Below are 26,884 nucleotides of genomic sequence, written 5' to 3'. Positions count from 1 at the left end.
ATACGGACACTACGCGGAAAGTGCGGACAAGCGGAAGTGCGAAAACCCCCCTGCTCCACCGTGTGTTCGCTTTCCTCGAAAACGATGCCTTTAAAGTAGGCCCCCCATCAGACATTGCGCACGCTTCCGTTTCAAAACGCACGCACACAGGCACACGGGCCGCGGAACACATCCGAGGTTTGTTCTCTCTCGGCAGCCCGGCCAGCGCTGTAAGTATTACTACGTTGCAAACCAGCTGCGGATGGTCTTGTGTCAATTGTCCGCGGCTAAAAAGTAAACTGACCAACGCGAAAACGGCAGTAAAGGCGCGTCGTTACTCGTTTTGTCTACTGTGAACGTCCAGCGAATCCAGGTGGCTGCGCGATAGCGGATTGTTTGTGTTGCAAGTGAGACGTGTCAAGTTGTTCTTTTGGAAGTTTGTGCAAAAGTGTTTAACTTTTGCAACCGTGAAAAAAATGCTAGGAATATAGCAACTGGTAGTGTGTGTCAGCAACCGGAAGCAAAAGTTTTACCAAACCAGGCAAAGCGCATCGCCAAATGTTGACGGCACCGAGGAAGGAGTGAAAAATGGAGTGTGAAATTCTGCAAAATTGAATCTTCATGTGATAGGATTCGCAGTGAAACTCCAAAACGTGACCCAGCAATCCCGAGAACGGAGGTGATCCGCGGAGAAAACCCCTTTTCTCGGCCCAAACCCACAGAATTGGATGACCGATAGGTCCTCCACCGCGGGGGTGATCACAGTAGACAACGACGCCCTCCATCGCCAAGCTGGATAATTCCATCGTCAACCGGTATCTGAGCGCAGCGGACGACGAGTTCGTGTATTTTTTGGATCTGGACATCCGGCGGTTCATTGAGCGGGCCAACCCGAAGGCGTAAGTGAGAATTGCAAGAATTGCGGCTACCACTTTTCATTACGTTTCATCAAAACTGCTTTCGAGTTGGTGATGCGTTCCGGCCCCGGGGGGCAACTTCCTTTCCGCGGGAGCTTCGCAGCAAGAGCCGCGGGCCAACAACAAAAGGGTAGCGCCGCGAAATCATCCGCTATCTCTTTCCCTCTTTCCTGCTGACCCAGAACTCCCCGTGTTACGGAGTGAGGCTGGGGAGGCGAACAGCTAACGGGACATTTCTCTTCCTCTGTGCCAAGGGTACCTGTTTGCTTTAGCTTTTGCGTTCCTTGTCAGAAGCTGAGAAGATAAGTGTTACGTTCTTAAACTGAAAGCTTTTATTTGTCGGAGCCAGGAATATTTAGTCTCAAAATCAAACATTTCTAAGAAAAGACTGCGTAGCGTACTTTTAGTTATTTGTTTGCATTTTTTCGATTCCAATATGCCTAAATTAGTCAAGAATTCCATTAGTCAACATTCAAAAATTCACAGCAGCAATTACCAATGGTTCGAAATTGGTTAAAAACATTTTTGGTATATCAAATCACCCAAAGATATTGCTAATGGCACCATTTTGGCCCTCACGGCCCTACACTACACTTACACTATTATCTGACCATTGAACACTGCTAAGCCAAGGAAAGTGGAAGCCAAGAAACCCTTCGCGGTAAAAATGCACTCCCCTTGCGATTGTGAGTATTGGATCCGATTACCGCTGTGGCCATCAATTTATAGTGCCTAGCTCCCCTCCGCGGGCCACGTTAGACCATTTTGTGCAACTACTTTTTCATCCGGCAAATTACAGCAGCAAAAAAGGGTACATCATCAGTATGAATTGGTGAAATTTTTATCATTTCAGTCAAAAAACGAGTAGAATGAATAGAAAAAGAGGTAGAAAAAATGATGAAAATGTGAAAATCCACTGTAAGTGGAGAGTAATTTGGCTCAAATTGGGCGGAAATTCGCACGATTATCGGCAGCTCAACACAGATTGTTGTGAAACATTGTTGTAAAATGTGGATCAACCTTCTACTTGAACGAATAACTCGAAACGAATAATGTGCAGGAAACAAGTCTGTTGAAATTACTTTCTGAAACTGTATCAAATCTTAACATGTTAAACAACATTCTCAATTTTTTTCGAAAATTTCGATCAATGGATTATTTATTTATAAAGGATGTTTGTTTCAAGGCAGCCATTGACCTACTCTTTAGTATTAGCTAGAAAACGTACCATAGGCCAAAAGAATGTGAATCGCATTACCGTATGGCCGCTTAATGCGAATACCGAACGCAAACTGCTTTGGCAACATCTTTGAACCATCTTCGCACATTTGTTTTTCTACTTACGCCTTGGAATCTCAGCACTATTTTTGTTGCTGGATGCACGTTTTGAACGATGGCCGCACCAGACACAGATTTCGGTAAATATTTATGTTGACCACATGGCAAAATTGTGGAAATTCTGTATGCAGTGGAGCATTCACGTGGAACAAATTCATGTTTTGCTTCATGAATTGATGAGGTCATTGTTGTACGCCCAAAATTAGTTCGATTCACCATTCGAATCGCAACGCATCACCTCCTGAAAATTTTTAATTAGGTGCTGAAGGAGTGGAACCGCTTGCTGCCGTTTTGGGTGACTTGAGTTTGTTTGGAGCGCCAGAGGAAGATTGCGTTTACTGTACCCCGAACGAGCAAAAGGAAAGGTGGCAATTATGAGCGAAAAACAGCGATGCCAGATGATTAATACGACGCCGTTCGACTGAGCATACGTAGTGGGGGCCAAAAGGAATGTCCAGGGTCCGGTTTTGCTCTTGGGTTTAGCTTAGGCTGGATTGGTTGGGAAGGGTTTGGGTTTGGGGTTTTTTGTTTAGCATCTGATCAACTAGTTTGCCATATTTTACAGTTCGTGTAATTTATATTGTATGTTCTAGTTCACAATTCTTGTTGAAAACACGCACATTCCCAAAATGAATGAAACCGTCGGTCTTTAATTTCCGTTTTTTGTTTCGTTTTTATCTGCCAGTGTCCTGATTTTTCCACCATTCAACAATTACCGTCGGTTCCTGATCCACAAGGTGTGCGCCAGCAAAGCCTTCGCCCAGCATGATGTCGTGACTTTTTCCATCGGTGTCGGCACCGAGCGCCGAACGGTCGTCTGCTTTCGACATCAGCTGCTGCAGGACGTTAAATCGACCACCGGTAAAAGGTACGCCGTCGTCGGGACTCCATAAAAGGGACATTGAGCGAGCGCCTACTTCCTTTCTCTGGCGACCAGAATGACCGTTTTGCGTGCGCAATAATGTGTTTATTATAATGAACACGGCCCGGAAGCGCTGCGAAGGATGTCCTGTGGGTTTTTGTGGAGGGCCTCAAATATGATTAATTATTTTGACGAGCTGTCAGGCCTAGAAACACTCCACGCATTCAATGACAGAATGGGCCAATTTGTGAAACCCTTTTTAAATGCTTCGTTTGTTTCAAACTAAAACATCTCTTCACTTCTCTCTACCGCTAGGTGAGAAGGACAAATTGAATGTGATTAAAGTCAATGGCCTTCAACTACACCCATCTACCTACCAGCTGTTTAGCATTCTTGTCTCGCGCTGTGCCTATGTCATATGCCACGACACGCGCTTTTGTTCTATTTTTAGGGAACATGCCATTAACCGTCGGCCTAGCGTACTTCAACATGAAATCACTGGCCGAAGGTTAGCTTATTAATGCAGTGGATTTTGGCAATGTTCGAGAACTCGATCTGGCTGCCGAAAATGACCATAACGTATGAGAGGCAAAGAAAAGGATTTGTGCATCGCTCTCTCCTCTAATCGATCGCCAGTTGATGGCAAGTTACCATAATAGCACGTGACCATAAATTGAAGCGTATTTATTAAGTGCATGGGTTTTGCACTCGTGCAGACAAGCTGAGCACCTTTCACGGTTTCTGACGCCGGAACCTATTTTTAAACCATCCGACGGGGGGTTTTGTTTCATTTTTAAATCACCCACGTTGGCGTGCGCTACGCAGATGTGGGGTCACACCTTGACGGGATGCGCTTGCGCATTACGCAATAAGCTTGCCAACTTTGCAAGCTGGCGCGGTGTGCAATAACGGGCATCATCTTCTGTCTGGCAACGATTTCGATTTAAGATCGTGTTGAAGAATGCCGCATGAGTCACCGATTTTTTTGTCGTCATGTCGATTTTTTTGTGTCCCTACAAATTGGTGCTCCTGAGTGCAATGTTGTCCGAAGAAGAATTAATGTCCAAAAATTTCTTATTTTTGTTTCGATTTTCATTTCCTTTCGTTTATGCGTGTTGAACCCGGGTCCACAACGGTATCAGCTTCGAAGAATCGAGCACAGGAGGCTCCACCGTTGCAGCCCATCCGCAGTTCACTAGTTGGCGCAGTTCAACGACACCACCAACGGGTACCACCACCAGCATTACCACCAGCAGTCACGCTTCGGCAGCAGCCAGCTGCACCAGCAGCAGCGGGAGCCACAGCGGTGCGGCCACCGGCTGGAGGCGGGAAAACCGTGACATAGTGTCGGTGGGCGCAGCCTGTGCTCCGGACAGAATGGGTACGGATGGGCTCACGTGTGTCCCTCCGACCGGTGCTTCAAACCGCCAGCCTCAGTACACGATCGGTGCCGGTTTCGGTGCGATCGGTGAGCCGTTGAAAGGTAAGATAAATGTTGCCATATTTAGTTGAACTATTTGGTGAATTAAAAGTTTCACTTAACTAGAACCTAGAACATTTACAATTGGAGAAGAACGTTCGAATCACGTGTAGAATGAGGAATGAATGAGAGGTTCGCCTAATGATCGATATTGTGCTTATCTACGGTTATAATCATTTGCAATAAATACAATTATGATGTAATCACAGTTACGTATGAAAGCTGTGTGGTCAACAGCTGTTGAAAGCCCGTTTCGGAGTCTCTTAGGCCTGCATGTTGCAACAGGTTAATGTTTTATCAATGTTTATCATTCAGCTCAATGTTTTATCATTCTTTTTGGTGTTTAGTATCAGGTGAACAAATAGAAAACCGCCGTTTTTTCTCATGATTTGAGGCTTTATTGTAAAAAACTCCTTACAAACTCATTCTTCAAAGTAATTACCATTGTTAGCCACAACTTTTTACCACATTTTGGGCAGCTTTTTAATTCCTCGTCGGAAAAATTTTTCATCTTTCGACGTGATCCATTCATCGATCCGATTTTTGATGTCGTCGAAAGAACGGAAGCGCTGCTCGACCAGGTAATGCGTCATCAATCGGAATAAATAGTAGTCTGACGGGGCGATGTCTGGAGAGTAGGGCGGGGGGGTAGTATGTGCCATTATAATGTTTCCAGGTATGTTTTCACGACTTTGGAAACATGTGGTCGAGCGTTGTCGTGAAGAAGGATAACTTTGTCGTGTCTTTCTGAATATTGACGCCGTTTTTCCTTCAACGCTCGACTCAGCCGCATTAGTTGTGTCCCATACAGGGTTCCTGTAATGGTTTCGCCTGGTTGCAATAGACAACGCCGAGCTGGTCCCACCAAATACAGAGCATCAGCTTCAAGCCATGAATGTTCGGTTTAGCTGTAGATGTTGATGTATGGCCGGGAAGCCCCCACGATTTTTTACGCTTTGGGTTATCATAGTGTATCCACTTTTCATCCCCGGCCACGATGCGATGTAAAAACCTTTTCTTTTTTGCCGTTCAAGGAGTTGCTCGCAAATGCAAAGGCGCCGTTCGATGTCCTTCGTCTTCAACTCGTGCGGCACCCAATATCCTAGTTTCTGGATCATTCCTAGGGCTTTTAGCCGATGCGATATTGCTTGTTGCGTCACGCCCAATAAGTCTGCAAGTTCCTGTTGCGTTCGACAAGCATTTTCTTCCAGCAAAGTTTTCAATTCGACATGTTCGAACTTTTTCACCGGTCCGGGACGCTCCTTGTCTTGCACGTCATAATCGCCGTTTTTGAACTTGCAAAACCACTCCCGACACGTTCTTTCACTAATGCAGGCTTCACCATAAACTGCTACTATCATTCGATGCGCTTTAGCTGCATTTTTTTTAGCATGAAACGCAAAAAGCAACACTTCCCGCAAATGGCTCTTGTTCGGCTCAAATTGCGCCATGTTCGCACATGAATAACACAAAGCAGAGTGAAAATAAACAAACGAGATTTTGTGGAGTTGTTGACAGATGCCTCAACTGTCATTGCCAGGGTTTTGCATATTTTTATCGTTTAATTTGCTGCTGCTAGCACCGCCTATGGGAAAACGGCGGTTTTCTATTTGTACACCTGATAAATTTCCATTTTTCCATTCCATTACAGGTGGATTTTAGGGTAGCTTGCCATAACCTAATCCTTAGACGATATGTTGGCGAAGACGCGTGCCTAATGGAGCTATTTCTGCTCTCATTTTCACCCTCTCGCCCATGATGCAATCTTGGGTTTGTGGGATCCGTAACAGTATCGTGTGGTGGAGTCGGTTACACAGTTCCATATGCTTCGGTTATGTCTTGCTATGCTTTCAAGGGACGAGCGGTGCACACGCCTTGCCGCAAATTGGTAATTAGCTCCTTCATTAGCAGATATCCGCCCAATCGTATAAGTGCAACGAATTGTTGCAACGAACGGACAAACTTAATTTGATTGGGTTTTATGAAGGCAAATCAAAGGTCATCAGCATTCTGAAGTAGTATCTTTGTTGTCTGATGCCATTTTGTTGTTGTTGACCCCCCTTTGTTGTTGGGAAAGCAAGGGATTTATAATGAAAAACATTTGGTAACATTTTATTTTTAAATTGACCACTTTTCCCCTCAATTTGGGCCGGTTAGCGAACATTCAATTAGGATCCTTCCTCATTGAAAATGCCCCATTACCGGCATCTCATGCCTTGACCAACGCCGGTAGCAACACGCATTTCAATCGATTCACACGGAACGTGCCCCGGTGCTCTGGTTGGCGGAAATTTCGGTTGCGCAAACTTTATTCACCGTGTTCCCGCAATGCATTTTTGCGTTTGATTGATCACGACAAGGTGGTGGCAGTTAGTGGCGGCGATGTGCCGCATTGTGAGGCCTCCACTAGCTGGGTGGTGGCGGTTGCGGCCACCACCAGCATGCTCCAGTTACCGAGGCGCCTCAACTGAACTTAGCAGCCAAAAGCATACATGATGGCAAAATGTTTTTTTTCTGTTTGTTTCGATCACCGACTTTTTTACCTTTTAAAACCATATTGTATTCATTTTGTTCGTAGCAAAACGATCATGAAAGTCATCCCTATTTAGGAGACGCCACACCCGGCGACACAAAGTTATGTTGATGATAGTGTCAACGACATAAAATTAAGCGTTCCAAAATGTTTTATTTGGGAATCGTTCTATCATACTCGGTTGAATTTCGTAGTGTTCTTTAGTGAGCACCATTATAATATTAAAAATTATGTTTAACCTTTTCTCGAAAAGGTAACGCATACACTCGATCCCACCTGAAGCCCGTGAATGAAAGGAAAGCCCGCTTAAGCAAAATATCTTGTGTGCTGCGTCGCAGCTGCAGAAAGTAATCACATTTTCTTGACCGTACCCGGTGGTCATTGTTGATGCCTGGCGCCCGGCGCAACCCAAAAACCTGGCTCCACGGTCCACTGACAAGGCCTGTGAAGTGTGCCACACACTTCACACTGCCGGTGTGCCGGGGCATCGTATTACGAGGCCTCAAACTTATTACGAAATATGCTTACTATACCCTCCTTTCTCTCTCAATGCTGCCGCGACGTACCGTGTATCGGTCCCGGCGTCATCGTAGGTTCGGGCAGCGTGCACGCTTTGCATTACAGCCGGTTTGCATAGCCAGTACTTGGGTCGCGAGTGCTTTGCGACCGGTTCTTTGGTATGGGATATCTGCACTTTGCCACTGTTTATTTTTTTCCTTCTTCAACTCGTGCCTTACTGCCCTTCTCCGAGTAGTTGTGGTGCATCCATTATGGCGTTATTATTTAATGTTTCGACGAAGATGAAGTTACCACACCAAGTACTATTAAGCATAACCAGAGACTGTTGTACTTTTTTTTGTTTTCTAAAATGCCACCATTGGCCAGTCCCGTGGTTCCATATTTTCTCCTTAAGTTCGTTAATCAATCACAGCACGTGTTTTATAATTTATCGTTCAAATTTGTGCGCGTTGAATGAGGCGAGCAGTTGACAATCGAGCCTTTACCCAAGCAGGCGTTGTAAACACGCGCCTACCGACGGCCGGCGATGTGTGCGTGTACAGAACGGCCCAGTCGAGTGGTAGGGAGGGCCGCCCGACGATCGTGACTGCGCTGCCACACGGTGCATAACTATACACGTAATACGTAACATAGTGTCAAATCTGGTATGCGCCCTGTATAACGTCGTGGGTATAGGGTCTGCTGAGCCACAACGCTTTTGACGGCTGGTCGCTGTACTATCAAAATTGTTATATGAGGCTGTTATATCTGCTGTTATGCACCGTGTGGCAGCGCAGTGATGGTGATTCGGGCGAGCTCCGAACGCGAGTTGTTTGTCCGAACTCTCCGGTTGTGCGGTTGGTTTCGCGTTACGTTCACTCGGTCGCCCCAGCTAGTAGCTCGAAACCGAAAGTAAATCCGATACGCGGTCGCGAAAGAACGCCCCGCAGAGTTTCGTTACTTTGCCTGCTTTGTTTTTTCTCCTTTTCGCGTAACGGGCAGCACTTTGCAATCGGTTGCGTTTTCGCGAAGCCTTTTCGCAACCCGTAGTGTGCGCTGTGGACGACGACGACGACGGTGGTAAATTTGCCAGTGGAAAGCCAGTTCTGTGAAGTGAAGTTCAGTTAGTTCGCTGCTGTCGCTAATTGGTCGCCCATTGGCCACTTTTTAGTTGCAAAGAATCTTGCGTTGGCACGGTAAGCTGTTACGTTGCGTGCGATGAGAGAGAAGATTGTGTTCCGCGAATAGTTTCGTTGAGGCGCTTGTAAAAAACCCGATTCATGTGCAATTTGCCGTCAGGGAGAAATGAGTACTGCGTTTTATGTGCGTAATTTCTAGTGGTTCACATTCTGCGATTCTTTTCCGTTTCTGCTGTGTTGTTATCGGTGTGTGTGTGTCCTCAATCGAGTCCACGTAGAACGATGACAGAACGAAACCTTGCATCGGCGCACTCTCGCTAGTGGAATGTCATGTGTCAAACGACGAATCCTGCGTTTGTTTACCAACAAAGGAAGAAACAAGTTTCACTTTATTTCCTTTTCGATTTGTTACACGTCGTATCCGGCATCAATGAAATAGTGCAGTCTAGCGTGTGTTCGGCGAACCGATGAGTTGGTAACATCCGATAATCGGGTAATCTAAATTTCTGTTGCTGTGAATGGCACCGTGCTCCAGTCACGAAATGTCGGCATAAAATTACCGGCTTCCCGATGGTGAAGATCCTCGCCTCCAATTATCACGTGCTCAGACACACAACGCTGGGCACCGTTGCATCGTTAGCGCCGGAAGCACGCTTGCAGCCAAACAATCGAAAATACTTCCCCAGAGGCGATGGGACGAGAAGCAAAGGGGCCTACTGTGTGCGACTTTGTGTTTCGTGCTCCAGTTGAAGGCAGTAATTGTGGCAATAGCAATAGATAGTAAAAGTAGCGCCTCGCAGGGGGATAGGGGCGGTAAAACGGAAGCAATCAACGATGTTGCCGCCGTGATTCTACACCCAGCGAATCGTGTGTGAAATTGTTTAGAAATGGCTGGAGCAGCAAAGCACAAACCAAATCCGGAAGAACGCACCATCTCCACGTGAAAACGCGAGTCAAGCGGTAGCCGACTGTGGGGTGAAATTAAAAGTTGGCGTTACTGGTCTACTCAGCCTCGGTGATGTAAAAGTGGTTCACGGAGTTCGAAGCAATCTGTCTGGCGTGTTGGTGACAAATAGCTCGAAAGCCCAAGTCACGCCCCTCTCTGGATGCCGGTTACCTATTTTGGTGGCATCGTGAATGTTCCAAGTATTTGGAACGGTGCGAAAGTGGTCCAATGCATTTGGCCCCCGAAGGTATTATAAAACACCCGAAAAACAGGCTCGTCGCCCGCTGCTGTGACCTCCATTCCAATCACGACGGCGGCGGCAGCGGCGCATCTTGGTTGGATCGTTGCGTAGGCTCACCTAACCACGCCGTCTGCGTCATGCTTTCTCAGCATGGAAACGTTAGATTACAGCATCGTTTGACGGTTAACTTCGGCACGCACAAACACACCTGAGCAAGCATCGATTGCTCGTTGCGATCTTCCACAATGATGATTTATTATCATGGCCACGGTGGATGCATGCAACGTTTTGTAGCAGATAATAGCGAACTCGCATTGAGAAGGATATTAAGTGTACTAAAGTTGTAGTTAGTGGAATTAAGTGGCTGAAGAGACAATTGTTATGAGTGAAACAAATTCCGAATATACTAAACAAATGTGGAACATCGACCCGCATTAGGATGGGCCACTAAAACACTGCACAAAAAAATGTCAATAAGTAGTCATTGCCAAGCACTTTACTTCCATTACTATTCGGATGATCGTTCCACTGTGAGGCGTTCGCTTGGCCTGGCCGTAGCGGGAGTCAGAAAATGAAAGTGTTTTAAGGTCAACCGTTGTATAATCGGTTTTGGGGTTAGTCATTTTTTCGCCTGCATTCGGCGGTCTTATTCGAAACCTTTTCCTCTCTCTTACCCATCTTTTATTCGCTCTCTTTCGCTTCTTGCCGGCCGGCGCCAGTTTTGCATCGCGTTGCTCGACATTTTTCTTCGCAACGACGCGACCCAGCAATTTCCGTTACGAAGACGTAATAAGTATGCCGTGCATTCGGTGTCATAATTTTGCCCGTGGCTCGATGCTAGGCGCCGCTTGGACGCCATACGATGAGCTGAGCCTAGTGACCTGATTATTTATTTTAGTTCCCAAATAACACTTTCTACAAGCGCTGGGTTTGAAATTTTATTCCGCTCCTGTACCGGCGGTGTGTTAACGAAAGTCCATCAAATGTTAGCTAGTAAATGCAGTAGGGTTTGGAAAAGTGCTAGGAATGAGGTCTATCAAAGGTAGCCAACAGGCCAACTAGGTGAGATTAATATCATAACGATGTGACTGTAACGGTTGGGGGATTCGCTCCGCGGGAACAAGAAATCAAGCCTCGCACCTTGCTTTCTCCGTATTCTGCCACACGACAGAATACGCCTTTATTCGTTACTTTGATTCACACTTCTGTTCTCTCACCGACTTGTGAGAGCCGTTAAACGCGAATGACCCAAGCGTCACTGAGGAGCTCCTTTTATCCCCAATCCCGTTCTCGGCGTTCCCCCTGAGTGACGACGCCCCGATCCTGAGTCGCCACTTCGATGCGCCGGTCGATCACTCGCCGCGCCGTAAATAGCGAGTTCTCACCGTTTTTGCTCCATTCGAGCACTCAACGCCGACGCGTCCGCACCGCGGACTCTCGCACCTCAAGGCACTAGTCGCGCGTCGAACCTCCGTTCGTAACAGTGACGATCCAATGTGTTCGCTCTCAATGTGCCTGACACAAGCATGCTGTGACATTACACTGTGTTTAACATATCCAATGAAAGAGAATGGCACATATTCGGAGCGGCACGGGGCACGTAGCTATGCCGCACGTAGTATGCGGACTGTGCCACGGTCTGCGTTGAATTGCAAACAATAGTTGTCAAGGTCGTGTTGTTCCCTACGGGGACTACCGACACCTTTTACACCGAAACGGAGTAATGTTGGTGTCGAACAGTTTAAAGCAGCGGTCAACGGAGGCCTTCGGCTGCGTATTATGCAAACGAAGATGATTGTTGCAAAAGAGTGACACATGAAATTAATGGCCACGGTCAACGGACAAATTTACACATTTAACGGCTATTGAACCTACGCTAAATTGATCGTGTTTGCGATGAAAAAATGAAAAGTAATGGTAACAAGTTGCTTTTTGAGTAAATGAACTTTCAAGAGTTTCATATTAATAGCGTTTCAATGTTAAGTCAAGTTTCTCTCTACTTCTTATTTACTTTTAGGCACGGGCCTATACGGGTGTGCTACTTCACCGCCGAAATCTTCTGCTGCTACGAGCATAAAATTCCCACCGTCGGTTGGCATTTATCGTCCTCCGGCAGCCCGGCGAACGATAAAGCTTGCTGAAAGCGTCATCCAGCAGCTAGCCCCACCGGCTGCCTGTGAAAACCCAACGGATTATGGTCATCATTTAGCATCCACTACGTCACCGGGGCAGCAGCCACCAGTGCAGTGCGCTCCAAGCGACGGTGGTAATTGGTGTGCCGGTGCTGATAAGGCGTTACGCGAACCAACAACTGTCGGCACAAATTTACCGGATTCCAGAGAAGGCCACCTTTCGGTCCAAGGCGACGAACCGGTCAGTGAAACCGGTCCCACTGGCAAACATCGGTCCGGTCGGGGAGACGCCGGTCACGGCGTGAGGTGCGAATCTCGACCACCGCAGACACTTAGTGACGACAGTCTAGGAAGTAGTGCTTCCGGCACCAGCATCACCTCTGCGTCCAGGTATGCACGGATAGGGCTGTTTTGTGGAATGAAGGGCTCGCAACAACTTTCGGTGTCAATTGATGAAAGCGAGTCTCGTGTTGTTTTTGGAAGGTGCAACGGGAAACATGTCTTTTGAGGCGCATGTCTTTCTGCGCTGGTTTACTTTCGATACTTCCGGCCTTTTCTAAAAGCAAACTCGTGGGGCAAGCTAACTGTCATAACGATTGTGTTACGGTCGCTTTTTGCAGGACCAATCGTTCCCACCGTGAACGACGGCCGGATCGAGCCGTTTACATTCCGCGAGCCCGCCGCAGTCTAACAACACCGCCGGTAACGACATCGACTGGTGTCTCGGGTAGCGGTGGCGCTGTTGAGTCTAAGGTTTCTTCCACAATCACCTCAACATCGTCAACCGCTGCGACGTGTAGTGTATCTCCTACGAAACGATCATTGCGAACATCTGTCGACAGACCGCGACGCTCAGAAGTAGTTACGGCTGGTCTGACCAGTGCGGAAACGGCAAACCCGAATCGAGATTGTGATGCTGCGGTGACTGATGGTGGTGGTGTGGCAAACGAGCAAGACAAGTATCGGTGCAAAGTGCCAGAATCTCTTTCCGAAAAGTCTATACAAATCTGTGATACTGTGATAGAAGGATTGTCGGTAGCTCCAGAATCGACGGGACGCAACCAAAGGTTTCTGAATTCGGAACTCAAACGGAGTCACAGTTTGGAGGAGCACGAACCGTACTTTGTGGCGCAAGGCGGCTACTGTGACCGTTTGCAAAGTCTTGCCGAACTTACGAACGGTTTGCAAATAGCGCCCAACGGTACCTGCGGCAGTGGCGAGCTTCGGCAACCTTCACCCGAAGAGAAACTACACCAAAGACCTGCTATTTTAGATCGTACATCACTGGAGACGGTTGACACGATGCATCGAAACAATAATCGGAATCGTAACACAAAAAATGCTACCTCCATACAAACGCCACCATCGCCCGTAGCTACCAGCACCATGATCATAAACGATTCGGCGCATGCCGAGAGCGAAAAGTTCGATCGTGATGAGAAAGAATTGCGGCGTGCCTCGCAGGAGATCAATCGCAGCAATCGGCGCATCATGAAACAGTCCTTCAACTCGGACGTGCTGCAAATCGACGAACCCGAACCACCGGGCCCCCGTGTGACGGCGAAAAAGGTGGAAAAAGCGATTCCACCAACCATCAACGGAGTTGGCACAACACCATCCGAGAATGGTGCTTCGAATGATAAGCAATGCGAGACCGGTGGTACCAATGGCGAGGAAGAGGACGACTGGGAATCGATGTATGATGATAACGGTGACTGTTTGAACCCAAAAATGATTGACGAGCTCACTTCCGCCGTCGGCAAGGTAGCGATCGAAGTGCCACAGTCGGATTACAAGGTATTCGGTGTTTTATCTAAATTGAAACAACGCGAATAACCGGGATTCTCGCTTTCTCTCTCTCTCAAAGGCGTATCAAACAAAGCAAGCTGTGTTGAATGACGAAGAGTTTCCGCACGTGCTGGAAGTGTCCTGCTTTCCGCCCGAGTTTAAAACCCAGGATCTGATGATGCTTTTCTCGCAGTACAAAGAGTCCGGTTTTGATATTAAGTGGGTCGACGATACTCATGCGCTGGCCGTGTTCAGTAGTTCAAAAGTTGGTAAGTATCACTCCAGCGCGTTTTGTCTAAAATGAGTCGCCCCGTTTTATTGGAATAAACTCGTTTAAACATAGCTGCTGAAGTACTTGCCGCTGGTCACGCGTTTGCCCAGGTGAAACCGTTGGCCGAGGCGACGCCTGAATCGCGTTCGAAGGCCCGCAAATGTGCCAGCTCGCTGCAACCCTACCGGGCTCGGCCAGTAACTTGTGCGGCCCTCGCGCGTCGGCTAGTAACCACCGCACTGGGCGTCCGACTGAAGACGGCACCGGAAGAACGAGAAAACGAACGACGAGTTCTACGTGAAGCCAAAGGTAATTTTGTTCACTCTGGGTTACAACTGAACGTAAATTTCAAGGATGCAAAATCTTCCTCTTCGCAGAACGAAAGCTGCTTGCCGCCAAACAGCGCGACGAAGTGTGGGAGAGTTAATGATCTACCATCGGGACACGGGACTGCGACCTATCAGATCTGTTATAATGCAATGATGCAGTGTTGCTGCCATACGGAAAGACGCTAGGGCAAAATTTTCGAAGAGTTTCACCCGCGGCAGGATTTGCAACGAGCGGAAGTGTAGAGTGCATTTTTTTCATTTTATGGTACGCGAAACGAACAGTACAAGACACTGGGAGCAATCAAAGAAATGGGAACGTTTACATAAGTACGTGGTGTTTTCAAGTTCTTTTGTTATGTTTCTTTTTAAAGTGTTTGTCTAAATGGTTACCGTCGAGTCAATGGCGCACGCGTAAATAACAGCAGTTAAGGCGCAACGAGAGAATGAACCTTCGACGGGGTTATACTTAACCCATCTTTGTTTACCTACTGAAATGGGTGAAACACACTAGCAAATGAGAGTAGGTTTATACACATAGAATAGATATACATATATTTAAAACCATGTATACACAATGTATTTAGCGGATCGCAAATTTAGCGGCCCATTTATCACTGTGTTTCTTACTTTTATTTACAAAACAAAAGGGACAAGATGCGATAGGATTGTGTAATAAAAATAAATTCAAATGAAAAAGTCAAGAATCAAATTGTTATTTGAAAGAAATTAAAATCATCTTTTTATCATTGCGGCAGCATCGAAACTTTTATGTCAACCCTTACTTCTACAGACGAGCAGCAGCGCCCTCTAGCAACAAACCCACAACTGTCATTCTTGAATTCGCGTTCCGTTGCAGCAGACAAGCGTGCAAACGGAGCAACCGAGCAACCCAAGCACACACAAGGCGAGAGCGAGGACGCGTTAGGAACATGGCAACAAAAATTCATAAACATTAAACGAAAAGATGCGCTGCGACCGGTAAACAGTGTAAAAACAGTGTTGTATTATGAATTCGTGTGTTAAAATGTGCAAAAGAGTTTCCATCGCTGCGTCGTTCAAGTGTGCTGCAAAAGCTACGATCGCGAGTTGTGTGCCGTAGGGGCGTCCGTGAACGACGCACCATCTCAAGATGTCCGTTAGCGTGACCGTACACGAAATTCGGCCACCGTCGCCGATCGCCGATGGGCTCCGAAATCCGCTGGACGATCTGGAGACGGTGCGAAAAGCGGCCAACGAAAAGCTGCGTATCCGTCGGTTGGTGCAGGTGCGTGAGGCGTGTGGCGTGGGGGGAAGGGGAATGATGTCAAAGTCCTTCTGACGACTGACCGTCACCAACTGCGACCATAGGGATGACCTCGTTTTAATGTTTGACCACCAGCATTTTTTTTGTCTTGAGTGTGGTGACGTAATGAGGTCAATTCTGAATTTCGGGGTTGTGTTTCTGTCTGGAAGTCTTATTTTGTTTCGCTTTTTCCCACGTTTGTTCGGTGTGCGCGTAGGTTCGGCAACAATCAAAAGAACTGGCCGCCAAAGTACGCCAGGGCTACCAGCAAGCGAAGGAGAAAGAGTTGGCCAAAATTGAGAAAACGAAGCGCGATGAGGTGCAAGTGTGGAAGAGGCAACAAATCCGGCACCTGCAGACCGAATATGCGCGGTGCGTCAGTGAGGTCGGGGAAGCGCATAAAGCGGCCGAAGCCGCGGAAGAGTGTTCAGTTTGGTTTGAGGAAAAGCGCGCCGCGCAGCAAGCGGTGGCCTTGCAGCGCGGACGGCACGCGGAAGAAACGGTTGCCCGCGAACGGGATCGCAAAGAAGCGGCGAATGAAGCGAAAAAGAAAAAGAAGTATGTCCCATCGAAATCGATTGCAGTTCAAACGACCATCGCCATACCAGAGCCAGAGCCCATTCCTGGGCCCAGTAAATCGCACGCCCAAGAATTGGCCACCGGGCCCACCGGTACGCTTAGTCCGTTCGAACAGTTTCGTCTTACGAAGGGAAAAAGTAGCCTGGCCAAGGAACGTGCCGTTGCTTCGATTTCTTCGGACTTTGAAGATGACGAACTTTGCGGTATCACAGGTAGGGCCGACAAGGAGAATGTGCCGGCTGGTGGCAAGCGGTACAGTGCGACCGATTTTACCTCACCCAGCGCCGATGGCCAATCGGTGCCACCGCAACGATTGAAGCCGTTTACGCAAATTTCCGACCTCATTCAACAACGTCGACAACAGCGACAGGACGATCGACAACCGACGACGTCGAAAGGACCGTACGGCAGTGGTGGAACGCAGAAAGCTGTTCAGTTTGACGATCTCAGCGAGTACAATACCCTCTCCTTTCCCACGAGCTCAGTCATGACGAACGACGATGCGTTGCGTCCGACTCCGAGGGTCCCCGAAACGGACGATGAGCTGCCGCGAAAGGTTGCACCGCAGCCGAAAGCTTCAAACCACGAGAAGCCGATCGTGAAACGTGGCAAAGCCGCACTACCGACGGAAGCACGTCGGACAAGCAGTTGCGGTCCGACATCCGGTTCGTCGGTGTCGTACGGGGCGGACACGAAGGTGCAGTATTACGATCACAATACCCGCTTCCGGAAGGAGTACGATCAACCGATTGCCTTCGTGCGGCGAGAAGAGCACCGAGAGGACGAACGGAACGCTATGGAAGAAGCGAATCGGTACGAAAAACTGCAGCAGGAATTAGCAAACGCAAGAAGGTATGTTTGGGGGACTCGAAAGAACGGGCGGATAAACATTGATCGTTACGTTGATCGTTACAGCATTCCCACAGTGGATCGCGGCAAGCCGGCTCTTGAGAAGCAGCAAATACGAAAGGATTACGAAAAACTGTCCCACGAACTCGACCACCTGACGAGGGAGCAGAATAGGTTAAAAAGTCTAGCAGGGGTAAGTGACCAATCGGTGACATGATCGGTCGATCTCGGGTTAACTCGACTGTTTTCCGGTTTTCCTTTGCAGCCCAGTAAAAGTCATCCGACTGAGGCGGTGATCAAGCAGAAAGCAGCGGCGCGACAACGTAAAGCAAGCGAAGCGATAGAAAATTTACTTCGCCATCGTTCGCTGGTGACATGTCCGGTGGTTCGTCAACCGCAGGATGACTCCGCGAGGGCGACCGCGCATCCGGCCGCAATAAACGTGGCCGAGGGCAGTCGCAATGCCAACGTTTCCAGCGACAGCTGCGCCTCAATTGTGTTGGGAACCTTCGAACGGCCAGCGATACCTTTGCCGGTAGATAAGGCACCAGGAGTTGATGTTGGAGATGCCACTGGGTTGGACAAAATCACGCAATTGAAAGCACTTTTGGAGCAATTGAACGAACAACGGAAGCTGCTGACGGTGGAGATCGACAAAGCGACCACTAAGGTGGCACTAGATGCGGAACGTACCGCGGACAACAGTGGCCATGGGACGGCAGCAGTAGTGGAGTTGGAAAAGTTGAAACGTCGCCAGGAGGAACTGACCGCACAGCAGCAACTGTTACAGCAGCGCGAGCGTGAAGTGGAGGCATTGGGACGCGAGTTACGCGAGAAGATGGCCATGCTAGATCGCAAAAAACGACCCGGTGATGAGAAGGAAAAAGAGCGGACCAGTAAACGGGATACACACCCTAAACTACCAACGGTACATGTCGCTGCGAAGGGTCAGAAGGATAAGATCGAGGTGGAAGTTGAGCAACCGTCGACTGCCAGTACTGCCAGTAGCGGCAGCAGCAGCAGCTGTGAAGTGAGTGGTATTTCCGGTTCCGAGATTCCTGTAAAAATCATCATCACCGTAAATGAAAAACCAAGCACCAAAAAGTTGAAGCACAAAAAGAAGAACAAAATGTTAAACAAATCCCTGAAAAAGATGAGCATCGAATCATCGGATCCTCCGCCTGCCAAACCGACGATCGTGGAGCACCCGAAAGGGGCGGAACCGACCGTCAAACAGGTTACGGAAGGTGATTTCTCGCTCGGCAGTACTTCGACATCGTCGACGGTCTACCGTTCGTTGCCACCCAAAATTGGTCAACTGAAGATCAACCATCTTCTCGAAAAGCTTCAGCCGGAACACGCGCATTCATCGCGTCCCGTAACGGGTAAACCAAAACATCAGTTACGTAAAAGGGACACAAACCCTGCAGCGGTACCTCTGGCGACGGCACGACCGGGCACAAATTTGAATCCCCATCTGATGCGCTACATTGTACGGTTGCTGGGAATGTCTCATCAATCGATCGATCAACTCGGCGTTAGTTCGAGCACCGTTTCCACCCCGAACGCTTCGGTTGTGAACGTTAGCGCCAACAGGAGTGGTGGTACCGTGGTTGCACCAACGAGCGACGATCTTGAGCGTTCGGCTCGGTTGCGAAAGTTTATCGATGATAACTACAACTTTCTGCAGGAGATTGACGACACACTTCGACGGCACTCTGATCAGTCAGTTAGTAGCAGTAGTGGTGCGGGACGGAACGATCGTAGCACGATCGAGGGCGATCGGAACGATACCATAATAGATCCGGAGGTAAGCCGGGTAGAGGACGTATGGATGAGCACACTGAAGCGTAGGGAACATGCAATGCGAAAAGGTAACGATAGGAAGGATGAGACCCGCGATAAAACGGATGCAAGTAAGCCAAAGACCAAAAGGAAAGTATCCGAAAAGGCTACTACAGAGACACCAATGACTGTTATGATTCCCGCTCCTATACGTGCCGTGGCCGAACAACCGATCGTAGCACCTCGATCGTTTGGCGCACCGATTCAACCACGAGCCCAGGAACCAAACCCAGTGAAAGCGACGTCTCTGAAATCTATCCTCAAATCTCCCAAACGCGATCCACCAGCCAGATTAGCGAAGATCATCACCCCTCAGGGTCACGTTGAAGTGATCAATTTGAGCGATCATGAGGAGCAGGAAATACTGGAGCGATACTCGCAGCTAACCGAACGGGGCAGTCAGCGGATCGCGGAACTGTCGCAGATGATCTCGCAAGTGCGGGAAGAGAAACGGCGACTGATCGAGGACAGTTTGTCTTCGTTCGAGCAGCAAGAATCGTCTACCAAATACATGGATCTGCCGCCGTCGATAGGGAGACCATCGGGCACGGTTTCTTCCGGTGCTCCCAATCAGCAACTGGCTGCTCCCGTTCCCGCGCCAGCGGTACCTGTTACACAACCGATCCCATCACCACCGATGCCATCAGCCGTTCAGCTTGATGATCCCGTCAGTGAGGAGATCGATAACATAATCTCCTCGAAACAGATCGGGCTCAGCAAGGACAGTGGCATTGCCATGTCGCGTCCTCTAACGGCTTCCGATATCCGCGAAAGCCCGTCCGAAGAAGGGAGCCAAGCGAAAGAGCCGCCACCATTCGAACCATTCCTGAAAGACATTCCCAAACCTCCACCGTCGCTGTTCTGGGAGGGTGCCACGGCCTTGAAAGTGCCACATGGGGTCGCCCGTAGAGCACAACCAGCACCAGCGCCACCCGTTGCGATCACTCGCTACAGTCCACACCTGGAGGAAGCTCCGATGCACGAGCTGTCTACCATTCCCGAGGTCGAAACACCGGCTGCGGCCACGACGAAAGCGAACGTATCATCGCTTTCGGCGTCCGGCCCAGACCGTCCGCCGGATGGCCGAGCGGAACAGGTGTTGATAGAAGCCCGCAACAAGCTGCTCACCGAGGCTGCCGCGGAGGCTGACCTTTCGGTTCCAAATCTCGGCTACGATCGGTTTCCAGTGTTTGAGGAGTACGTCCGCCAAACGGAGCAGGAGAATGTACCGACCAACGACACGGCCGATCTGCGATTAAACGTAACCGGCGAACGGGCGCTCACCAATCTGTTGCAGTATCGTCGCTTTGCTGGTCCAGCTCCGGCTTTTGACATCACAGAAGATCACGCTGGTTCCACGTCGGAGGCTAACGGAAGTGACGGAACGCTGCCCGATGTGGTGGCTGAATTGCGGAAATTGAACATCGTCATGAAACCGTTCGATCATTCACTCGACGACTCCAACCGATCGACCCCGTTTTCGGATCAGGCCAGTGGCCAGCAGGGGCCTTCGACGCAGAAAGTTCATGTGATTAATCCAGCACCAGCCTCCGAGGGTAGCGAAGTTCCCGGAGAACTTATGGAGCTGCTCTCTACTTCCCTCGGTCCTGATCTGGAGCGTGTTTCCGGCCTACAGTGGCTGTCATCCATGCTACGCCGGCATCAACAGCAGCAACACCCGCATGGAACCGATAACTCGAGCACCAGTTCTTCGATGTCGTTGGTTGAAGCTGTCAAAGACCGTCGTCAAGGTTTGCAGCCACAGGAAACCGACGGCAGTTGCGGTAGGCCACTGAATCTGTCGAAATTCATCCAACGCGAACTGCTGATCCGAACGCTGCAGTCCTCACTTTCGTCCAGTCCCGTTTCGCACAGCACACTGCTACATTCACTGCTAGACCTTAGCAACGTAACGAGTTCCGGCGGCCGAACACCATCGCCGAAGGGAGAGCTTCTTTCGCATACGCAAGCATCGGACCGGAACGTGCAGCGTACGTCGACACCGGTGGCCAGCAAATCGATTACCAGTGGCACCAGTGGGCATCCGAGAGGGGCACCTACTGGCGGAGACAGCGCTGGCCAGGAGGTGTTAAGCAATGTGACTACCGGCGGTGCACTGTTTTCTAGCGAATCTCGCATCTCGTCAGTCCATTGGAGCTCGTCATCCGGCAGCTCGGAAGGGAAGCTAGCGATACCCGACGTGAGGCTTGAGCGGAAAACACAGTGACTCCCAACAACTTGCTCTCAGCTTTGCGGCCCAAGCCCAAAGTGCAGTGCGCAGTGAAGAAAAAGAGGAAGAAATTGTTTGTTATCGTAGTTCAATGTTTGACTATTTTATAAAGCAATTCAAAGTTGTTGTAATCAGTTTAGTTTATTACGGAACCAGCTCGAGGGAAATAATTGCATTTATACGAGAGGTAAAATGTAGAAATTGACTATGTTTAATAGGTGTAACTGCCTTAGTGAAAATAAATTCATTGTATGTTCTATTTCCAAGTTAACACGAAAAGGTTGATTCACTTTTTTCTAGTTTTTATATTCCTGATCATAACATTGTTCAGTTGTCAGTAAAGTTGATCGGTGCCTCTTCGAATGGAACCGATCGTCAATCCACTGAGGTACGGTGTTGATATGAGCAATCCATTGGGATGTGATTCCTACTTTTAGTAATCCATTTCCACGCAGTAGATAATGAAGGTGCCATTGTACGTGCCGGTGATCAACCATTTCCTGTGTAGATACGGAGGTATGAAATTTGTTGCTCGTTCTACGATCGTTTTTTAGGCTCTTACCCGTTGGCTGTCATTTCAATTAAATTTGGTGTTCCTTTCAGCGGTAAAGACGGCTCGATGCTGTCCACCTGCCCACTGCCAATACGATACAGTTCCAGCAGTCCGTTTGCGGTCGGGGAGAAGATATACTCCGTGTCGCCGGTGCAGACAATGCGTGTCTTGAACGGAAGTGGCATCTTAACGATCAGCGTTGGAGTGGAGTTCTGTGCAAAAAATAAGAGCTACTACAATCTGGAAGGTTCAGACCACCACCTTCGCGTGTCCACTTACGATGGCGTCGGTAATGTCGTGAAAAAACACCTCTCCCGTAAGATCACAACTAATGAGCAACTCTTGGCGGCGGTTCAGGATCTTCTGTAAGCTCGTGACGGCAAACGAATGGCTTTTCAATTCCACCGTCGCAGGAGAAAAGTAATTCAGTTTCCCACCACCATGACCATTGGAGCCACCGAGAGGCAGCAGCTGTGTGGTGGAACAGAGCAGCAACGAACCATCCGCACAGCCGACAACAAACTCCGCGTTCGAAGTGGCCAGTATACGAGTCAATATGAGAGCTTTCCCCAGACTGGCCAACGTCGGCGATGGCGAAGACAGTTTAAAGATTTTGTCCTTCACGATGGTCTTTCCAACACGCCACTGGATAACGGTTCCGTCACCGTGTGCCGTTAGCAGCGCATGGTCGGCCTTGGACATTAGGCTGTACCGTGCCCACGCCATGTCGACCACCTTTCCACAGTCGGTGGTCTCGGAGTGCAGCTCGGTAAAAGAATTCCTTTCGTTTTTTCGATTCATCTCGTACTGCCAGATGTAGACATCGCCCGCTACGGTTCCACCGGCGCACATGTCCCGATTGAACGGGTTCGTCTCGAGCGATTCGATGCAAGCCTTCACCGGATTGCTGCAAAGTTCCGCCCACTGCACCGAACCCCCATACCGGTTGCGGGTGGGACTGAAAACGGTTACGATGGACGCGAAATGGTCACACCACGCATCGTGGCTGGGACTGCAAGCAATCACCAGAAGCGGCGCGTCACGGGTGCAGATGGAAAGCCACGCGGCAGCACCGGCTGTAAATGGTCTTCCATCACCCTGTGTCGCTAGGTCGTGAAGCTTTACGGTGAGTTCCTGGTGACACCGAACACGGTACCGGTCGAAGGATGCGTCGTACGGGTTGTCGTTACAATCGAACAGCGGCGTCATACCGTAGGACAGCTCTTCGTCCACTATCGGTTGTACCTTTCGTATGAAGGTGGCCAGCTTGGAGTCGTCGTAGGTTGAAAATTTTCCTGTACGCGGTGCGCTGATGGTTTGTGTCTGCAAACGCGATTGCGTCAGTACAATATCGATCGATCCGAGGAGGCAACACTTACGGCCATCTCCTTTCTTTCCTTCGGTTCCGTCGTTGCATCGGAACATGCTGGCACCGGTCGTGGGTCCACACCGCACTCCCGGGTCGGTCGCTTCCCGTCGATGTCCTCGGAGCGTGACGACGTAAATCCGACCGGTCCGCTAGCGGTAAACGAAAAATTGCGAAAATTTTCGTCCATCCCGATGCCAGGAGTTGGCATTGATTGGAATACGGTCTCTGCTCATCCTTATTCGTTGTGTGTAATTCGTTGCCATGGTAACGATTTCGATACCTAAACAGCAATGCCCTGCTTGACGACCTCCGTCAAAAAGTCCAGAAACAACTTGTAACGCAGATTTATTTATCTTGTTTTGGTGGTTGAAGACAAAAATTCGCACCTATTTCGTTCTCAGAATATCGAAATGAGCACCTTTTTCACGTTACCTAATTTGGATGATAAATATTACACTTCGCAAACGGTGGTTGACAGCGATAAGATAAACAAGCCGGCCGGTTTCAAAACATTCGGCGTAGTGTCAGTGTCAGCTGATGATCAGCTGTGTGCGTTTCGTAGTGCGGTGTGGTTTGTGGTGCGAAAAGTCCTTGTCGTGTGTATATGTGCATGTGTGTGTGTGTAGTGAAACATCCTTTTCGAGAGTTTGAACGCCAAAACGGTAAGTCTTAATAGTCCTCGGAGTCCTGGAAACGTACAGTTTTCTTGCCTTTGGCGTCACAATGCGTTGGTGACGCTGGCGTCGGATTAGCTTCAGAATCGCGGTACGCCTGGAGGGCCAAATCTTCGGGTTCGTTTGTGTGATACGCCTTCCTTATTTCCTCGTCCGGTATGATCGGATGCGGACATGGGTGTTGCACTGGTTCAGTTGGTTTCGGGGCCGGTGACGATGCGATGACGGGTACGGGTGATGTCGCTCCCGGTTTGGATACTTCGAACCCGGCAAGCCTTTGTTGTACCTCATCAACGGGTGGCTCAGCGGACGTCTCGGCCATCAGTTTCCGGTACTCCTCATCCGTTGCGTTGCGCAAATCGTCGTTCAGGTGGCCCTCGGCCAAAAGGTAGCTGCGCACGCTGTCGATCGCGATCGGGGCAAACATTTCCGGATGGGCCTGCATGTACCGGTATACGTACAGGTCGGCGCTAACGATGCGAAACCGGTGCGCAAAGACCACTATCGTGGCGCCGATGTAGAGGTCCTTGGCCGTGTAATACGACGGTTCGTTTGGATCGCACCCCGGAAGCCACACTTTGCGTGGCGAAAGGAAACGCCCTCCGCGGATGCCCGAATTATTGATGGTCGTTTCCATGATTTGGATGGTGCCATCGGCCAGTGAAAGGCTCAGAACGAACCGGCGCACCTTGTCCTCCGGATGGGCCGTATCAAGCACACAACCGTACCGCAGAAATTTGTTCACGTTCACCAGATATGTCACAACATCCTTCTTCGGACTTTTCGGCACCAGGCTGTGGTGCGATGCTAGTGAATCCTCCGGTGTACCCAGTCCAAGGTACTGCGGAACATCCAAGCGCGGTGTGCGTGGTGCAGGGGCATCCAACGTTACGCGGCCTGGTTGGACGATTTTTAGTGCCTTTTCGTAGTAACTGCGCGTAAAACCGTCGCAGTCGAGAAGCAGAAACTTGCGGCCGTACACGAAAATGGTGCTACCCACGGTGAGGTCCTTCGGGGAGTAGTACTCCGACACTTCGTGGTCCGTTTTTTCGACGAATATCGATGGATGAGACACTGAAAAGCAACGACCAAAGTCACATTAGTACGGGACGTGGTTTTCGACAACATAAGAAGCCATCGTGCCTACCGGGATTTTCTTTCCAGTTTTTCGGAAGTTTTTGTTTCCGTAGCAACATCGGAAAGTAGTCTCGGCCTTCCTGGTTCTCCTTCAGCTCCTTGATCGAAACGGTATCGTCCTCGAGATAGTAGAACAATTTGTACGTCATTAGCTCGCCACCTTCACGGTCGCGGTCATCGAGCACGCAGTCGAAGCTGGGGAAACGGAACATGGAATCATTACGCCAATTATCGTAATCAGCAGATTGCCCTTCGTTGTGGCACTTACTGCAACACCTTGCCCTGGTACTCGAGGTACTTCCGTAACTTATCGTCCGTCGCCGGGTACATCTTGTGGTGGCGGAACGATTGACGCTGGCTGATGGAGCGCTCGTTCATGGCCGGATCCGGTGGCAACAGTTCGATTTCGTTTAACTCAATGCCGTTGCTAAGCAGAAACTCTTTCGTGTACGCATCGCAATCGGTAATGTGAAACACGTAGCCATGCATCTCCACGTTGATGCCGATGTTCAGATCCTTCCACGTGTAGAATTCATCGCGTTCGGCCGGAACCTTCAGCTTTCTGCCTCGTCGTACCAACCGACCCTGCGGGTAGCCACAGTTTTCGATCGTCGGTTCCAGCACCGTCATGGTGTCATCCTCGAGAAAGTACAGTATGTTCACGTACCGGATGCGGTACGTTTCAGTGGCCGACTCCGGTACCGCCTGCCGGAAAAACGCACTAAAGTTGAGCGTTTTCTGGTCGAACAACACAAAGTGAGGCTGGTAGGGTTTGACGGGCAGGTGGCGAACTCGGCCGTACGTAAGGATCGGATCGTACAGCACGGTATCATTGCCGTTCCCGGTGGAGCAGAACTGGATCGAATCCTCGTGCAGCCGTTCACCGCCAAGACCACATTCGGGGCGCACCGGAATCGGGTAACCGTTGATGTACTTGAAACTCTGTGGTACGTGGTGCTTCTGACGCAGTCGGTTGGCGAAGTCGTTGCCCGGCAGTTTCGGCAGTCCCTCCATGGTCTGTTCCCGGAGACCCCTGTTTCGAATCCTGCGTACCGATACTTTTCAACCGCTTCGCAAAGTGTGTCTTAAAAATTATGCGTCTGGTACGTTGCATTTTATTTTCTTTCGAAACTAACCAACAAGCGGCATCGTTTCTATGGTGTTGAAACCATCGTTACGGTCGATGGTAGCTGTGGTTCGAAAGAGAGTGCGCATGAGCGTTTCTACCGTTTCTAGTTTCACCTGTTGCGCTCGTAAAGAGTTATTCCGACGCAAAGACTCTCATGTCCCATATCTTCTACACTTGAACTCTTCACCTAAAGTGGCTTGAGCTGGATTCTAGTAGTTTTTGTTAAATGGTAAAAAAAACTAACTAATTACTGTTTTGTGTTTCTGAAATGGAGTACCTTACCAAATGCTTCGTTAGCGAAGTTAATTTTAAGGCACCGGTTAATGCTTTTGAGAGAGGACCGTTTTTAAACATGAAACATTTTCTCAAAATATTCAAAATCATCTCAAGGAAGCTAGTTGAGTCCAAAATGAGTAATCATTTTCATCATATTTTTACCCGAAAGAGAATGGATTGATGTCCAAATAGAAATCGATGTGTAATTTTGCTTTCGCTGGAATACTAAAATTGCAACGAGTTCTTCTCTCGAAAGCAATTAAAAGGAAAGGTAGGAGAACAGTAAAAATCAACTAAAAAACCATAGAACATAATCGTTCAACGGTCCATTACGGACGACAGCGGGGACAATGCATTGATCCTAAAGCATTCTTTCCATAATCTGCCCTCGAAAATACAAAACAATCTCTCCCTCAAGGTTGACTTTAGGGGCACTTTGTTAAAAGTTTACAGCAATTTCGCACAGCACCTTTCAATTCCCGACGAAACACCGAAAACGCCATTGTTA

General features: G+C 49.1%; 4 protein-coding genes across 4 annotated transcripts; 2 read left to right on the top strand and 2 right to left on the bottom strand.

Moving 5' to 3' along the window:
- The first annotated feature begins 84 nt into the window (after positions 1-84).
- On the top strand, positions 85-15,131 carry LOC128270174 (uncharacterized). Its single transcript, XM_053007579.1, has 10 exons — positions 85-95; positions 197-209; positions 748-878; positions 2,920-3,102; positions 4,239-4,579; positions 11,951-12,455; positions 12,686-13,862; positions 13,933-14,122; positions 14,197-14,433; positions 14,502-15,131. Exons 1-10 carry the CDS (start codon positions 85-87, stop codon positions 14,549-14,551), a joined length of 2,838 nt encoding a protein of 945 aa, XP_052863539.1. The 3' UTR covers positions 14,552-15,131.
- Positions 15,132-15,582: 451 nt separating this feature from the next.
- On the top strand, positions 15,583-21,235 carry LOC128270173 (uncharacterized). Its single transcript, XM_053007578.1, has 4 exons — positions 15,583-15,717; positions 15,953-17,166; positions 17,230-17,356; positions 17,429-21,235. Exons 1-4 carry the CDS (start codon positions 15,583-15,585, stop codon positions 21,233-21,235), a joined length of 5,283 nt encoding a protein of 1,760 aa, XP_052863538.1.
- A 393-nt stretch (positions 21,236-21,628) lies between these two features.
- LOC128273997 (uncharacterized) lies at positions 21,629-23,347 on the bottom strand. Its single transcript, XM_053012081.1, has 4 exons — positions 23,171-23,347; positions 22,071-23,114; positions 21,801-22,003; positions 21,629-21,738 (listed from the first exon to the last, which is right to left on the bottom strand). Exons 1-4 carry the CDS (start codon positions 23,345-23,347, stop codon positions 21,672-21,674), a joined length of 1,491 nt encoding a protein of 496 aa, XP_052868041.1. The 3' UTR covers positions 21,629-21,671.
- Positions 23,348-23,829: 482 nt separating this feature from the next.
- Positions 23,830-25,985, bottom strand: LOC128270171 (EF-hand domain-containing protein 1-like). The gene is made up of 3 exons (XM_053007577.1): positions 25,240-25,985; positions 24,982-25,166; positions 23,830-24,908 (listed from the first exon to the last, which is right to left on the bottom strand). Exons 1-3 carry the CDS (start codon positions 25,983-25,985, stop codon positions 23,830-23,832), a joined length of 2,010 nt encoding a protein of 669 aa, XP_052863537.1.
- Between the last annotated feature and the right edge of the window lie 899 nt (positions 25,986-26,884).

The sequence above is a fragment of the Anopheles cruzii genome, chromosome 3 (assembly GCF_943734635.1).
Source record: "Anopheles cruzii chromosome 3, idAnoCruzAS_RS32_06, whole genome shotgun sequence".
NCBI classification, from domain to species: domain Eukaryota; kingdom Metazoa; phylum Arthropoda; class Insecta; order Diptera; family Culicidae; genus Anopheles; species Anopheles cruzii.
This window is presented reverse-complemented; position numbering and strand designations above follow the sequence as displayed.

Bases quoted from the DNA above. Each gene is read 5' to 3' on its own strand.
- LOC128270174 (XM_053007579.1), top strand. The intron at 4,580-11,950 runs GTAAGATAAATG...ATTTACTTTTAG, and splicing joins GATCGGTGAGCCGTTGAAAG to GCACGGGCCTATACGGGTGT. The intron at 14,123-14,196 runs GTAAGTATCACT...GTTTAAACATAG, and splicing joins GTTCAGTAGTTCAAAAGTTG to CTGCTGAAGTACTTGCCGCT.
- LOC128270173 (XM_053007578.1), top strand. From the start codon at position 15,583: ATGTCCGTTAGCGTGACCGTACACGAAATTCGGCCACCGTCGCCGATC. The intron at 15,718-15,952 runs GTGCGTGAGGCG...GTGTGCGCGTAG, and splicing joins GTATCCGTCGGTTGGTGCAG to GTTCGGCAACAATCAAAAGA. The intron at 17,167-17,229 runs GTATGTTTGGGG...TGATCGTTACAG, and splicing joins GAATTAGCAAACGCAAGAAG to CATTCCCACAGTGGATCGCG.
- LOC128273997 (XM_053012081.1), bottom strand. From the start codon at position 23,347: ATGGACGAAAATTTTCGCAATTTTTCGTTTACCGCTAGCGGACCGGTC. The intron at 23,115-23,170 runs GTAAGTGTTGCC...TCGCGTTTGCAG, and splicing joins AGGAAAGAAAGGAGATGGCC to ACACAAACCATCAGCGCACC. The intron at 22,004-22,070 runs GTAAGTGGACAC...TTTTTTGCACAG, and splicing joins ACGACATTACCGACGCCATC to AACTCCACTCCAACGCTGAT.
- LOC128270171 (XM_053007577.1), bottom strand. From the start codon at position 25,985: ATGGAGGGACTGCCGAAACTGCCGGGCAACGACTTCGCCAACCGACTG. The intron at 25,167-25,239 runs GTAAGTGCCACA...CCGTTTCCCCAG, and splicing joins TACCAGGGCAAGGTGTTGCA to CTTCGACTGCGTGCTCGATG. The intron at 24,909-24,981 runs GTAGGCACGATG...GTTGCTTTTCAG, and splicing joins AAACTGGAAAGAAAATCCCG to TGTCTCATCCATCGATATTC.